Source organism: Ischnura elegans, chromosome 2 (assembly GCF_921293095.1).
Source record: "Ischnura elegans chromosome 2, ioIscEleg1.1, whole genome shotgun sequence".
Classification (NCBI taxonomy): domain Eukaryota; kingdom Metazoa; phylum Arthropoda; class Insecta; order Odonata; family Coenagrionidae; genus Ischnura; species Ischnura elegans.
The window spans coordinates 143,245,665-143,258,885 of record NC_060247.1 but is presented as its reverse complement, the minus strand read 5'-3'; the positions used below and the strand labels follow the sequence as shown (position 1 = coordinate 143,258,885).

The 13,221-nt window shown below is 40.1% G+C and overlaps 1 protein-coding gene across 1 annotated transcript in view; it reads left to right on the top strand.

The window, feature by feature from the left end:
- LOC124153291 (neuropeptide Y receptor type 2-like) overlaps positions 1 to 12,973 on the top strand; it is a 36,204-nt gene extending 23,231 nt beyond the window's left edge. Inside the window, exon 2 of the mRNA XM_046526389.1 lies at positions 12,278 to 12,973. Coding sequence (XP_046382345.1) covers positions 12,278 to 12,973 — 696 coding nt within the window. The remainder of the gene's footprint in view (positions 1 to 12,277) is intronic.
- Positions 12,974 to 13,221: the final 248 nt, after the last annotated feature.

The window sequence follows — 13,221 nt, the reverse complement described above, 5'->3', positions numbered from 1 at the left end:
GTTATCGAATCTTATTATTAGTAACATATTGACTACATTATATGTAGCATCTATAATTTAGCAATTTCTAAATTCCACTAGAGTTAGAGTTATATTGGAAGTGTATACTTTGAAATAATTACCTATCGTAATTCCTGAAACAAAATTTGTTACATTTGGATGTATGTACCGATGGGTTCCTACGAATCATTCAAGAATTCGATGAATAATATGACTTTTTAATTCTATCCCACCCATGGCTAATGACTTCACTGTGATTTTCAAAGCATCTCATGGAAACGGAAATATCGATTGGAAACATTTACAAGAGGGCATTCGCATGGGATTGCATTTGAGTTGGCAATTCGATGCTTAGGCATATCATCAAGATTTTTCACCTATAACGCTCTTACCATCGCTCATTTCTCCCTTACATTCAGATCGCGCTGCTGTCAGCGACGCGGGTGGGGACTTTTGTAAACCCACTTAAACGAGCGGTGGGTGATCCAGCAGTCGACCCGAGAATCCTATTTGGTGTGATATTCGCGAGCGAAAAGTGGTCCACACATGATTCCGAATATTCGCTCAACTTGCACACAACTCTCTGAGCGCGACCCGACGTGCTTCTTTTTTCCGTCTCGCTCCAGTCAACGGCAGATCACACCTCTTGCCGTTTGCCTAAGGAGTCGCGGCTTGGAAGCGGGCGCGAGAGAGCCCTGCTCATTCAGTCTCTTGGCGCGTGGGAGCAGCGAGGGAGCGGTGGACACGCAGTGTTTCTTCCCTTACATCGCCTTCCGTCTGCGCCAATTCTTAAGGCTCACTTTTTCTTCCTCATTTGAAGGTCACGTTATGCTCACAACATTTCGTTCGGATTTTAATTGGTCCTATTGCAAATGTTGGACCCGCGCCAATGCGTAATATTTATTATTATCCTACTAAAAAGACTCTAGACCGCTTTTATGCTATTATGAGAAAAATGAGTGAATTTGAAAAAAACACTTTTCCATTCTGGCTGGTGTTTCAAATAGTGAAATTATTAATTTCACTATTTGAAGATTTGCCTTTCAAGAAAATATAAATACCTTATTATTAAATTCAAATTTTATTTTCACTTCATTTGCAATGAGACCAAGGATCGACAACATTGCACTGATTCGTTGAAAAAACAGGTGGCCTGCTTAATTTTGAGTTTGGCTTTCTTTCTCGGGCAATTTTGTGATAGCTACTGGGTTTCTGTGCTGTTTTGTGAAAATATAAATACTCTAGTTAGAATGCGCGCAAAATTCGTTGGCAAGAGCAGCGCGGTTTTAATTAAAAAGTGAATTCTAGATAATGTTGATGTTGCGATTTCTTTGCCGTCTGTCGGCTTAATTAACTCTGGGACGGAGCGAATATTGCAGTGCCTAGGTTTTGCGGTTTAAGAAGAGGCTCCATTTGCGTGAATACATCCAGTCCAGCTTCATGAGCGCGGGTTTACTCGTGGGAACGATCCACGTTTTGTGACCTTCAAAGATTTTTTAAAAGTTTTAATTTGATCGCTGAGTTGCATTTTGTAAGACTACATCGGCACCGTGAAATTATGCAAAATGGTGTCTTTGAGGAGGTTACGCCAGTGATCAGAAATATGGCGTCTTCTATTCTGGGATAAGTTGCCAGCAGGACTTTCATGATGCTCGCTACCTGAAGGTGGGCGCCTGGTGACTCAGGTCAATGCGGAACAAGTTTCAGCGCCAAATTCGCAGCCATATTATTTTGTTAGTGATGCATTACGTTCCATTTGGGTTCTCTTGTCATCTCTCCTCCATTTCATGCTCGAGTGCTCATTCAAATTCAAACTCGGGTTTTGCGAATTTTCCGCACACGATCCGCACACGCCTTCGTTCCATCCCAATTTAGGATTTGGGCACCTCCACCCTCTTTCTATTCCGTATCTACTCCCTCCCAAACTATCTTGATTAAAATGGCTGAATTGCATTCTATTTGAGCGATGTACGTAGTAGGTTCACTATCAGCTGCAACATGAATTCGATGGCATACATTCCGACCTCATTTCACGCCGCTTTTTTAAAATTTGACCTTTCGCCGACTACATTTCCACTCGCATAGTTTGCCTTAGATTATGTAATTGCACGTATTTTTTGTTGATGAAACATGTTTTTCCTACAGCTGTATTCACTGATTCCTCGTCCATAAATGACGAACATTCAACGTACGATTGAAATTGCTTTACGAGCGGTCCTCTGCATTAAGGCATTCATATCGCATGGAGGAAGTTTCTTCACCAAAAGAGAAAATATTATGCACATGTTTTCATTTGCGTTCGATTGTGCACTGATTGCAACTGCTAAGAAGCAGTCTCAAGTACGTCCATGAATTCGAAGACCTTCTGCCATTAAAGCGTGCTTTCATTTCGTGGAGCAAGGGACCGTGTGTGCCTTCATGCGTTCTAAGTATACACCAAGGGTGAAATTCGTCACTAAAAATATTTGGCTTAGCTAGTCATGGAATTTTTGGGAAAATAACAGAAAATCTAGTCTATCATGGTTTGTATCGTAGACGAATAGTTATTTTCATCGTCTTCCCACAGTCTTAAGGAAAATCTTCGATATTATACCATCACACTGTTAAAAATCATCTTGGATAAGCCAAATATTTATTCATATGCTTACTTAACGGCCGTAGTAGTGTGAGTTATTAACACGAGTCACAACTACCGTAACTGAATCGCTTTACGCCACCTACAGTAGGCTAGGGAACTTGAAGGAGGTGATAAAGATAAAGAATTTCAATGAATTAAAAATCAGCGAAATGACGTGTCCTTAACGATGGAACTTTTGGAGTAAAAGCTACGGAATGATACTCATAAGATTGCTAAATGGAGTGTGGAAAAGGCTTAGAAAGAGCGCCGGGATGCAAGTGAACATTTACGTACAGTTCAATGAGAGGAAAGATAAAAGGCAAACTGCAGAATTGCATGTCTGCATGTCTACATCATATTATGAAGATGAAAAAGTAGAAGACGTATACCAAGATATCGCGCAGGTAATCAAGTAGGTTAGAGGTGAAAAAATTATTATTCTAGATGATTAGAATACAGTCTCTGGTGATGTTTAAGACAGAAGAATGACGGTAAAAAAGAATAAGGAAACCGAAATGTAAGAGGAGAAAGGTTTCTTAAATTGCGCACAGAACACAGGTCAGCGATTGCCATTAGATTATTCAAAACCTCTATGAATCAATAAAACGACGGAGCATATTATCGGCCTTATATTGAGACACGATAGCCTGATGAAGACAATGTTCTAGGGACAAATAGATGTTAAAAACGGAAAAGAAACTCTTGAACAATTATGGGGAGGAGGCAAAAAAGGATGTGAAAGAGAAAAAATGCGTAGGTGTGAAAAAGTTATCTTACAGTAAAATTGAGTGGAAGGCTGCGTCACACAATCTTAATCCCTGTTCACACGGTGCATTACCTCGTGCAAGTTAATGCCAGAATTTAGGAACGCGAGTATGAGCGCCAAAATGCACCGTGTAACCACCCCACTTGTGTGAGACAAAAACATTCCTACAAAAAGATATTTACTCGACCGTGTTAAATTATCGTGTAAACTGGCGTTTAGGATTGTTGATGATAGCAAGTGGGGGTGGATTGAGGGGGTGGGCCTGAACTCAATGTGCTTCTACCAAAATCCCTCATGTATAGAGTGAAACTTCTCCAAAATTATTTTCTTTAAATTTCGGCTCCAGGGCTGGAGACTTACTCACGGCAATGACCATTTTTTTCGCAGTTCAACATTTTATATCGTCAATGGAATGGAGATATGGTGAAGAGTTCTCGGGATCGCCACCGGGTCAGGAACTCCAAATCTGCCAACGTTTCGATGTCCGACTCGGTCATCGTCCTCAGGGCTGTGAATTCAGGGCGTCCTCAGGCTCATTCACAGCCCTGAGGACGATGACCGAGTCGGACATCGAAAGCCTGAGCCTGAGGACGCCCTGAATTCACAGCCCTGAGGGCGATGACCGAGTCGGACATCGAAACGTTGGCAGATATGGAGTTCCTGACCCGGTGGCGATCCCGAGAACTCTTTACCAAGTCCATTCGCCGGGAAAGCACGAAATCTTTCTTGGGATGGAGATATGGCTGGGAGTGTACGGCTAAGTTTATTTTTCTTCTCAAAATGATCGAACGACGCTGCTCCATCTCTGGAAACCAATCGAATCGAGATTTTCGAGATGAAGTCACGTGAGGATTAAAACGAATTAAAATTGTTCGTATGATAGAACAATAAGAGGGTCATTACCATTCATTTTTAATTTAGTTACAAACATTCTCTTTTCCTCGAGATGCTGTTGAGCGCCTGCGTCGAATCAATAGCTTCTCTTTGCTATTCCCTTTCACCTTTCTCGGCTTTGCCTTTGAATTTCAACCCTTCGGCCGCGGAATTGAGTCTTCCAATGCGTGGGCAAAACGCTCGAATCGTAGGCTAGATGCTTTGCAAGTCAGAGAGTGACTCAGCGCGGATTCGCGAATGACACGCGTCTCTCCCTGCCGGGTTGAGTCGTGCTTTGGAGTTGTACGTTGTTAGACCGATACGGCGAGAACACGATTGAAAGGGTTCGCCTCGTTCAAGGAAATTCAAGACATGGACCGGGTGAGAGAAATGATTTCAATTTGAATTCGTATGGTATTTCAAAATGGTTAGAGAGGCATTCAGCTAACTGTCTGCCTTATTGACTGAGGGCACCTAAATGCGTGTATGTATGTAGGTGAACACGGCCTTCTGAGAGAAAAATATGCGCTCTCACGGACGCGTTCGACGTTCTCCTGTTCCTATGCACTCACTGTCTTCATCTCCACGATTCTAGTTCTCCCTCCTGCCACCGTCCGAATGCAAGCATCTCCTCTCTTTCCTTCGAACAACTTGCAACCCTCGGTTACTGCTCAGACGATTCGCTCTCCTCACGGGCCACATTCCATCGCCAGACGTCGTACAAACATTTCTTTCAACTATCTTCCACGCGCTGAGATAGTCTCACTCGGTGCGTAAAAAATTACGTATTCCCAATGTGTTTGTCATCATGTCAAACAGAATGATATCGATTAACTAAGTTTTCTCTTTGTGTGACTTTTCAACCACGATAAATCTCTTGATGATTAAATCATTCATACCGTGAACTGCCACTTTCGCCGCAGTTTGGAAATTGAGTTTCGGTATTTTCTATGGTACCAGTAGGAGGGATACTTGAACAACATTCCCATCTTCCGTAATAATGCTATTGCTACATAATTAAAGGGGAATGTATGTGGAATATGTGTAATGTTTAATGCCACATGAATTGTTCTGCTCATGCTAGAAAATAAAACGACACGTCCAGAACGTTTATTTTCTGTCGTCAATTGACCGAGCCATCGAAGTATATTTTCATACAATTAGCGCAGCAGCCTTATCATGAGAGTAAAGGAGCCTCAAATATATGTATACCTATGATCTGCCGCAACACCACTGAAAATAATAATCCCTCACAAATCTAGTGTCACTAAATCAAAATTCCGTTTGATTCGATGACACGAGAAGACTGGTTCGTTGCCGTGCATGACTTGAGGAAGGACGATACGAGACACTACTACAATCAGGGAGCGAGTTGACATTGTGATGGAGCAATGAATTTCCTATGCAGTTATGTGTATGTGGTAGTTCGAACCTGTCCACAAAATGGCAGTAAGATATTTTTCTTTTGTATTTATCCACTTTAATGCAGTAACTCCACTACTGTCGTTATAAAATTGTATTGCGAAAATTCATTTGGTTTTCCTTGAAAATCGTTATTTATTCGTCTCGAAATCTCATTTTACGAAGTAAAGGGAAAACATTTCATGCAATTATTTATTCCGCATCAAATCCTCTCTCGTAAAACCCGATAACTCTTCCCGAAATCCTCTTTCGCCACAATTATGCCTGTACTATCGTTTTCAGTGGTATGTAAAAAATTGTAAGGTTGGCGCATAAAGCGACCTGCATCTTTTGCCCTCACGCAACCAAGAGCCGACGAAGGAGACTGCGGACGAGATTTAGCAACCGCTGCTGGAGTCAGACTCCAGGAGCATGAACACGATCGGAAATAAGATTATCGAATAGAATGAACTGGGAAACTCACGTCCACGCACACGTTGGGTCTTCGGAGTGTTTTATTTCGGGATCCAAGACGAGGTTTTCCCTATCTTTAGAATCGTATTCTGGATAAACTATTTATTTTTCAAAAATGCGTGGATCCTAAGCTGAGTAACTCTAGTGGGTCTATCCTGTGCGCGGCATTTACGGTGAAGATTTGGGATGTTGTGTCCAAAGTAATCAGACTTTTTTAATTTTTTAAAAGAGACATACTTTCTCTCAACATAACCCTTGCAGTTTAATCAAGAAAAAGCTAACACTGAACTTTTTCAAACGACAAAATTCATTAAAATGTTGACTCTAGCTACACATTTATTTCTTAAATGATCCATTTACTGAGAGGAAATATGCCGGTGAGACGGCAGTGGTTGTACATTCGCGCTCTTTCTGGTAATTACTACCAAATCTCCCTTGAGTAAAATTCCTAATCATATTAGCTACAATTCTCACTAAATAACCAGGTACACTCGTAGCTAAAATCATTTTGAAGGCCCTAGGTCAAGAAAAATATTCTAATTCGATCGATAATCATAATTCTCAAATTTTTTTACTTTGCCTCGAAATAACGTAGGAAAATTGCGCACTTTGCACTAATGTCTAGTAGTCACGAGCAAAGGGAACTCCCTGAGCTGTAAGGTTTCTCATTGTCATGGTGTTCAATTATTCTCTGCATTATTCATATTGTAGGTAAAACTCATCCATGATTACAACAGAGTGTTGGATATTCGAGCGAATAAGTATATTAAAAGGTAAATTGTTGGTGGATTTCTTTTGACTGGTTTATGACTAGAATTACGTCATCCTCATGCATGAAAAGACCTTTAAAGTAATCTTTTCGGTACGTAGGATTACGTGAATCACTCAAAGTATGCACGCACTAACAAGGGCCATTGCTGCCACTGCTCTTGCTTGGACTGGAATAAAATAATTTCGAATGGCCGAATAATTCCGTGGGAACTGCCGCTGTAGTAACCAAGGCGACGAGCGTTGATAGAGAATGCATAAAGAAAATAATGTTTTTCAATGAGTTGGTCACGATTCTTTTCGATTTCCCAGTCATAATTTACAGCATTTATTATGATGGCAAAGGGCATAGCCGAATAAGAGGGTGAAAAGTTCCATCACCCGGGATTTTTCCCGGACTTGGGGCTTAGGATTTGGGATCATAAAGACCTTCCCACACTTCCAGCCCGCCAGAGGCCCACCAGGGCCGGCTAGCTCGAAAATTCGATTTCCACTTTTTTTTAATATCTCGGGGTAGAAAGCATATTTTTCAATGCAATTGGCGGCATTTGAGAGCTTTTTTAATGGGAGGATTCCCAATTTTTTCATAAATTTTCATTGGCATAAGGAGGAATGACGTTGATTTGAAAATTTGAAACGTTAGTTTTCATAAAATATTTTTGAGTGGGCCACAAAGAAAAAATGTGTTTCGAAGGAGTAAAAATAAAATAAAATATGCGATTTTTGCCATTTTTTGCTGTTTTTCCATAACCTGTGCCCCCATAACACCTGTTTCATACCATATTGTACATACATATTTAGTTCTCTCTCAACCTCATACCGATTGTAATTCCAACCCTAAAATAATACCGATATTCTGAAATCAATCTTGCAATCGTCACATACAACGAAAATTTCATGGAGGAGGATGATTTTTCGATCCTAGATAGAGGACCTCGAGATTTCGTGTCACACTTAGAAAATTATCTTAGTTTCAGTGTGCTGATGCCAGCGTTGAAATGCAAGCGATCTCAATTGACAACTGAAGAAACGAATCAATCCAGATTCGTGACTAAATTAAGATGGGTTGTGGAGGCCGTGAGAATGCTGTGAAAATACTTTAAGAGCGGAAGTTGAAAAAAGCGCTGGAAACGGAAGAAGAAAGAGTTTAAAGAGATGGCAGCTTCTAACATTTTAGACTTTCTAGAATATTCTCGACGTGACTTGGAAATATTTTTTACTGGGAGTTACCAGCTAAAGCCGAGCTCATCTTATTTAGCTGAGATTCTGGATGAAAACAGTAAGCTAAAAGTAATGAAACACTTTGGCTTGCAATTTTTTTTCAAATTGCATCGACTTATTTGAAATGTTAACAGTAGGTAGGGAATAGACCAAGGATCAAAATCAACATCATTCCGACTCGAGGGATTCTATTACCCTGTGGGTTTTAACAAATTTCCACCCCTTCTCGGGGGTGGAAATTTGTTAAAATATTTTCACCATAAAATCGATGGAGAAATAAACTCAAAGAAAAAAGTGTTATTGACATTTTTTGTAAAATTAATATTTTTCGAGTCATCTGTGATTAAAGGTTACAGTTTTTCGACTAAAAAGTGAGTTTTCAATCAGTTTTTAGAGAACAACTGGAAAAAATATGCATTTTTCAAAGTAACTATATTTTATAAAATTTTATCTTATGATACAAAAAAGAAAATAATTTTTTATGCTCCCTTAACAACAAATACAAATAGTCCAGGAAATGAAGTTTGCAATTTTTTCAAACTGAATCGATTTTATTGAAATTTTCACAATAAGTAGGGAATATACCAAGGATTAAAATCTATATAATGTCGACGGGCGCTTTTACCCTGGGGGTGGTTTCCACTCCATCTCGGGGGAGGAAAATTTTAATTATATTCTGACCATAGCAATCGATAGAAAAATTAATTCTAAGAATAAAATGCCCTATTAATTTTTTGCGTCAAATAGATATTTTTCGAGTTATTCGCGATTGAAAGTAACAGGTTTTGACGAAAAAATCAACGATTTTAATCAGTTTTGGGCAAATAACTTGAAAAGTATTAATTTTATCAGAAATTTGTCAATTATAAAACTGTAGCTTGTGTAAAATTAAGTAAAACTCTTACTTTGTATTTCCTATATGACCAATTCGGACCGAGCTACAACTTGTTGATGGTTATCTTTAGTTCGTCAAACGTTAAATTTGAAATATTCAATACCAAATAGCGGTAAAACTGTATTTTTCGAGAAAAACTTATGCAATCTGTTTAAAAGTATTTTTTTAAACTTTCTTATAGTGAGAAAAATTTTTTATCGTGAAATTTGAGCGAGTTATGATTAAAAATAAGATCAGTCCCTACTTTTTTCTACGAAAAAAGTCAGTGATAACAACTCCTTATTTCCATACCAGTTAAAATTGATCAATACCCTTCAGAAGTTCTCTTTATTTTAGTATCGTTAATTGATCGTAGAAGTTTGGTTAATTAACAATCATCAATTTTGAATAAAATGGAGGTAACAGTGAAAAGCCATTTTCTACAATTTCATTAAAAATGCTCTTTTTTCAAAATAACTCCAAAAAAACTGGAGATATGAAAAAATGCAAGAATAATGAATTGTAGCTTCTTCATTTTAAAATATTTTAGTTTGTTTAAATTTTCTGTACAATACATATTTGGAGAGATATAGATGTTTAAAACCTCTATTTACAAGGGAGCACCACCTTTTTTAAACCCTTTAAACCCCTCTCATTTCACAATAAAGGATTTGAAAGAAATTTAAGTCACATAACCTCGTAGCCCTTAAAAAATAGCCCTACAAAATACTATTTTTATAAACTTTCTATGATAAAAAATAAAGGAGATATGTTTGAAATACCAATCAAATTTATTTTCGAAAAATTCGAAAACCACAATTCAGAGCATAATATTCCTCATAACCAGTATATACATTGTGTGCTTTACGTCAGAAGCTAACGATACAGTCAAATTTACTACCAAATAAACACACATACCCATAAGATGTATGCATACATACACATATGTGAGTATGTGTGCTCTCGCTCGCAGTGACCTGTGTGCATGCATGTGGTGAGAAGACTGGAAGCCATACAGTCTCCGTTTGATAAAGTTTCATGCAATGTCTAGACAAATATACATTTATTTGTTTACGTTACCATGACGAAGTTTTAAATTTGGCGAAGTTAAAAATTTTTTGAACGGGGTATGATTAGTGTAATCACAAACTTGTATGCAAATCGATTCAGTTTTAAAATTCTTTTCTTATTTAAATCCCCAATGAGGGTTGATTATTAAGGGTTTAAATACTCTAAAATTATTTTCCAAATATAAAAAAATAATTATACAACAAATTTAAACTAAATTTTACCCGTATTCTGCTTTCAAATATAATTTTATAATTATTAGAATTTAGGGGTATTTTTCACCCCTAAAAAATAAAAAGCGCCCTTCGGCATAGTACAGACTTTGAAGTAGGGTAGAAGTATGATTAGTCCAATCCCAAATTTGTATGCAATCCATTCAGTTTGAAAAAATTGCAAAGTTTTGCACTTTTATGAGCTTCATTTCCTGGACTAAAACCAAGATACGACTTCTTAATGGATAGCTTTTCTTTCTAAAACGCTAAATTTAGAGATTCAATGTCGAATAGCGGAAAACTGTATTTTTGAGCAATTGTAAATGTACATTTCACTTCCTAGGCAGCATCAAGAACGGACATTTTCAGCATCACGCAGGTTTCCAGAGCATTGAACATTTTATTCCATCCCAACCACTATTTCATCCTAAGTTTCATTTAGAGGGCCATTTGTCATTATTGACAGGAAAATGCGTTGAATTACATCATTATTCAAATTTCTCATGCGACAATTTTTATTAAGAAATGTATCAATAGGAATGTATAAAAAACATATTGTTTCCGTCTTATAATGGGTTTCAGCCACAAAATGAGCGATACTCTGGACTATAGGTATTTCTATTAACACTTAGGATATTTATCCCCAAAAATAGGCAATGTTAAGGTGGCATTGACATGATTTGTCGGTGCAATAATGACATTACGACATTTACCAAAATGTTACAGGGAGTGAAAAGGGACTTCGTCCACAGTCGAGATACGAGCGAAAATTGCCAAAACTTGGGGTGAAATTCGCCACGGATGATTCGTTTTGATTCGAACCCGGATCCCCCGATTATCGGTCAGCTATGCCACCAGCTACTCCACCAAACCACTCCACCTTCATTCACTAACGAATCCAGACTGGGTTGTACGAACAAGGTGTCAGCTGTCCAATGTTCAGCGACGTCCGAATGATTGCGAAGAGAAGCATTGGATCGTATTTATGCAAATCTGAATGGCGTCGCACCATATATCAAAATATAAACCGAATATTAATAAAGGCCAGCATAAAGGTTGATGGTTGAGATCCTCAATGAGTACCCTAAGGGCCAGTTTGTGAATCCTTTAGAGTAGTTCCATAATGCAGCTACGAACCATTTATCCAAGCATACGTTTGAAGATCAGAAGAAGCTGTTCATTTCTGTGTTAATAGGAGAAAGGCCCATTCAAATTGAATTTTTCAGTGTTGCGACATATATTTATTACTTTGATGTTACTTTAACTTCCAATACACAGCCACGGTTTACAGGAGCGAACTGATTGGATCCTAATTTTTTGCATTATAGCCAAGGATGCTTAGTTTCCACTTTTTCCTCTGCCGAAATTGATTTCTCCGGAGTAATATTTTTTCGGCCGAATGAAGTGCTTTTTCCTGATCAGAACTTCAACCGAGTGCCTGTACTGGTAGAGTCAATAGTCCTACCATCATAAAAACCATATGAAAATGTAATTTTCTAGCTCAAATGTTTTACCATAGGTCTGAAAAGAAGGCACTGCTAAGACAGCTTGGGCAAGTTCTCGTACAATTACGCAATAACGGACAATATTCCTATGACTCCTAAGTGACAGGCTGTCCACGTGATTTTTGATGAGGTCTTCTTCCTCCGAAATTGAACCTTAAGAATGCACCTTGCTGTTCTCATACAGAATATCGGGGTACGAATTGTAATCTTTGATGGAAAACGGTCTATCTGGCAAGGAAATTTGCTGTCTCCTTTAGAGTTCCATATTTTCCTTGGGATTATGAGCTTATGAACTACATTAATATCAGCATGGAACAAGGCCGATATTAGATACCAAGCACAATGAGTAATAGCCCAATAGACTGATTGCCATGAGAGAGTATGAAATCGAAGAGAGGGTGACGTCGGTCGGTGTGTCAAAAGTGAATGTTAAAAGATCTTGGATTAAAATCGTGTGTTCGCTGACTCTGACTTGCGTTTCTTCTCCGCTCGTTGCAGGTGGTGGAGGGATTCTCCTTTCAACGGATGCTGCTCTACGAGACTTGCATCGAGCGCTGGCCTTCGCGGGCGGCCAAGCTCTCCTACACGATCGCCATGCTCATCGTGCAGTACCTCATCCCCATCTTGGTGCTCGCGTGCATTCACGCACGCATTGCCGCGCACTTGAACTCGGCGCACGCGAGGGCCAATGGCCACGACGCGGTGGGCGGCGGCGGCGGGCGGCAGGCGCGGCGGGCCCTGGCCCGCAACCGCCGCACCACGCTGCTCCTCGCGGGCGTGGCCGTCGTATTCGCCGTGAGCTGGCTGCCACTCAACGTGCTCTCGCTTCTCGCCGACGCCTCCCCGCACCTCTTCGACACCGCTTCCGCCAACGAGCTGTACGTGGCGCTGGCCGTGTGTCACGCCACCGCCATGACCTCGGCCGTGTCCAACCCCATCGTGTACGGCTGGCTCAACACCAACATCCGACACGAGTTCGTGCAGCTGCTGCCGCCCAAGTGCGCGGCTTGCCTGGTGCCCGGGGCGGCCAGGGGGGGTCATGGGGGGCGGAAGTCGTCGGTGGGGCGGGAGGAGGGTGGCAGGGGGTGCCAACGGGAGAACGTGTCGCTGCTGGCCGTGGTTCCGTCGGGCCCCACCAGGCGGCTTCCAGTCGTCGGGGGACCCGCCTCGCAGACCACAGTCACAGCCCTCTAGGGCCCCCACCTGCTGAGAAGTGCTTGGACGCATTACACCACCCGAACAGAACGCATAAAACATTTATGGTTTTATCGATGGGTTGTTTCACTTGGTCCCAATGTATGCTAACTAAACATTATTTTGCATTTTGCACGCTGTAATGTAAATTGTTAAGAACATTGTATCTGTGAATGCTCAATTCAAACCGCGAAGGTTGTGATAATGGCTTACGATAATTGAAATATTGATTATTATTTATTTAAAGT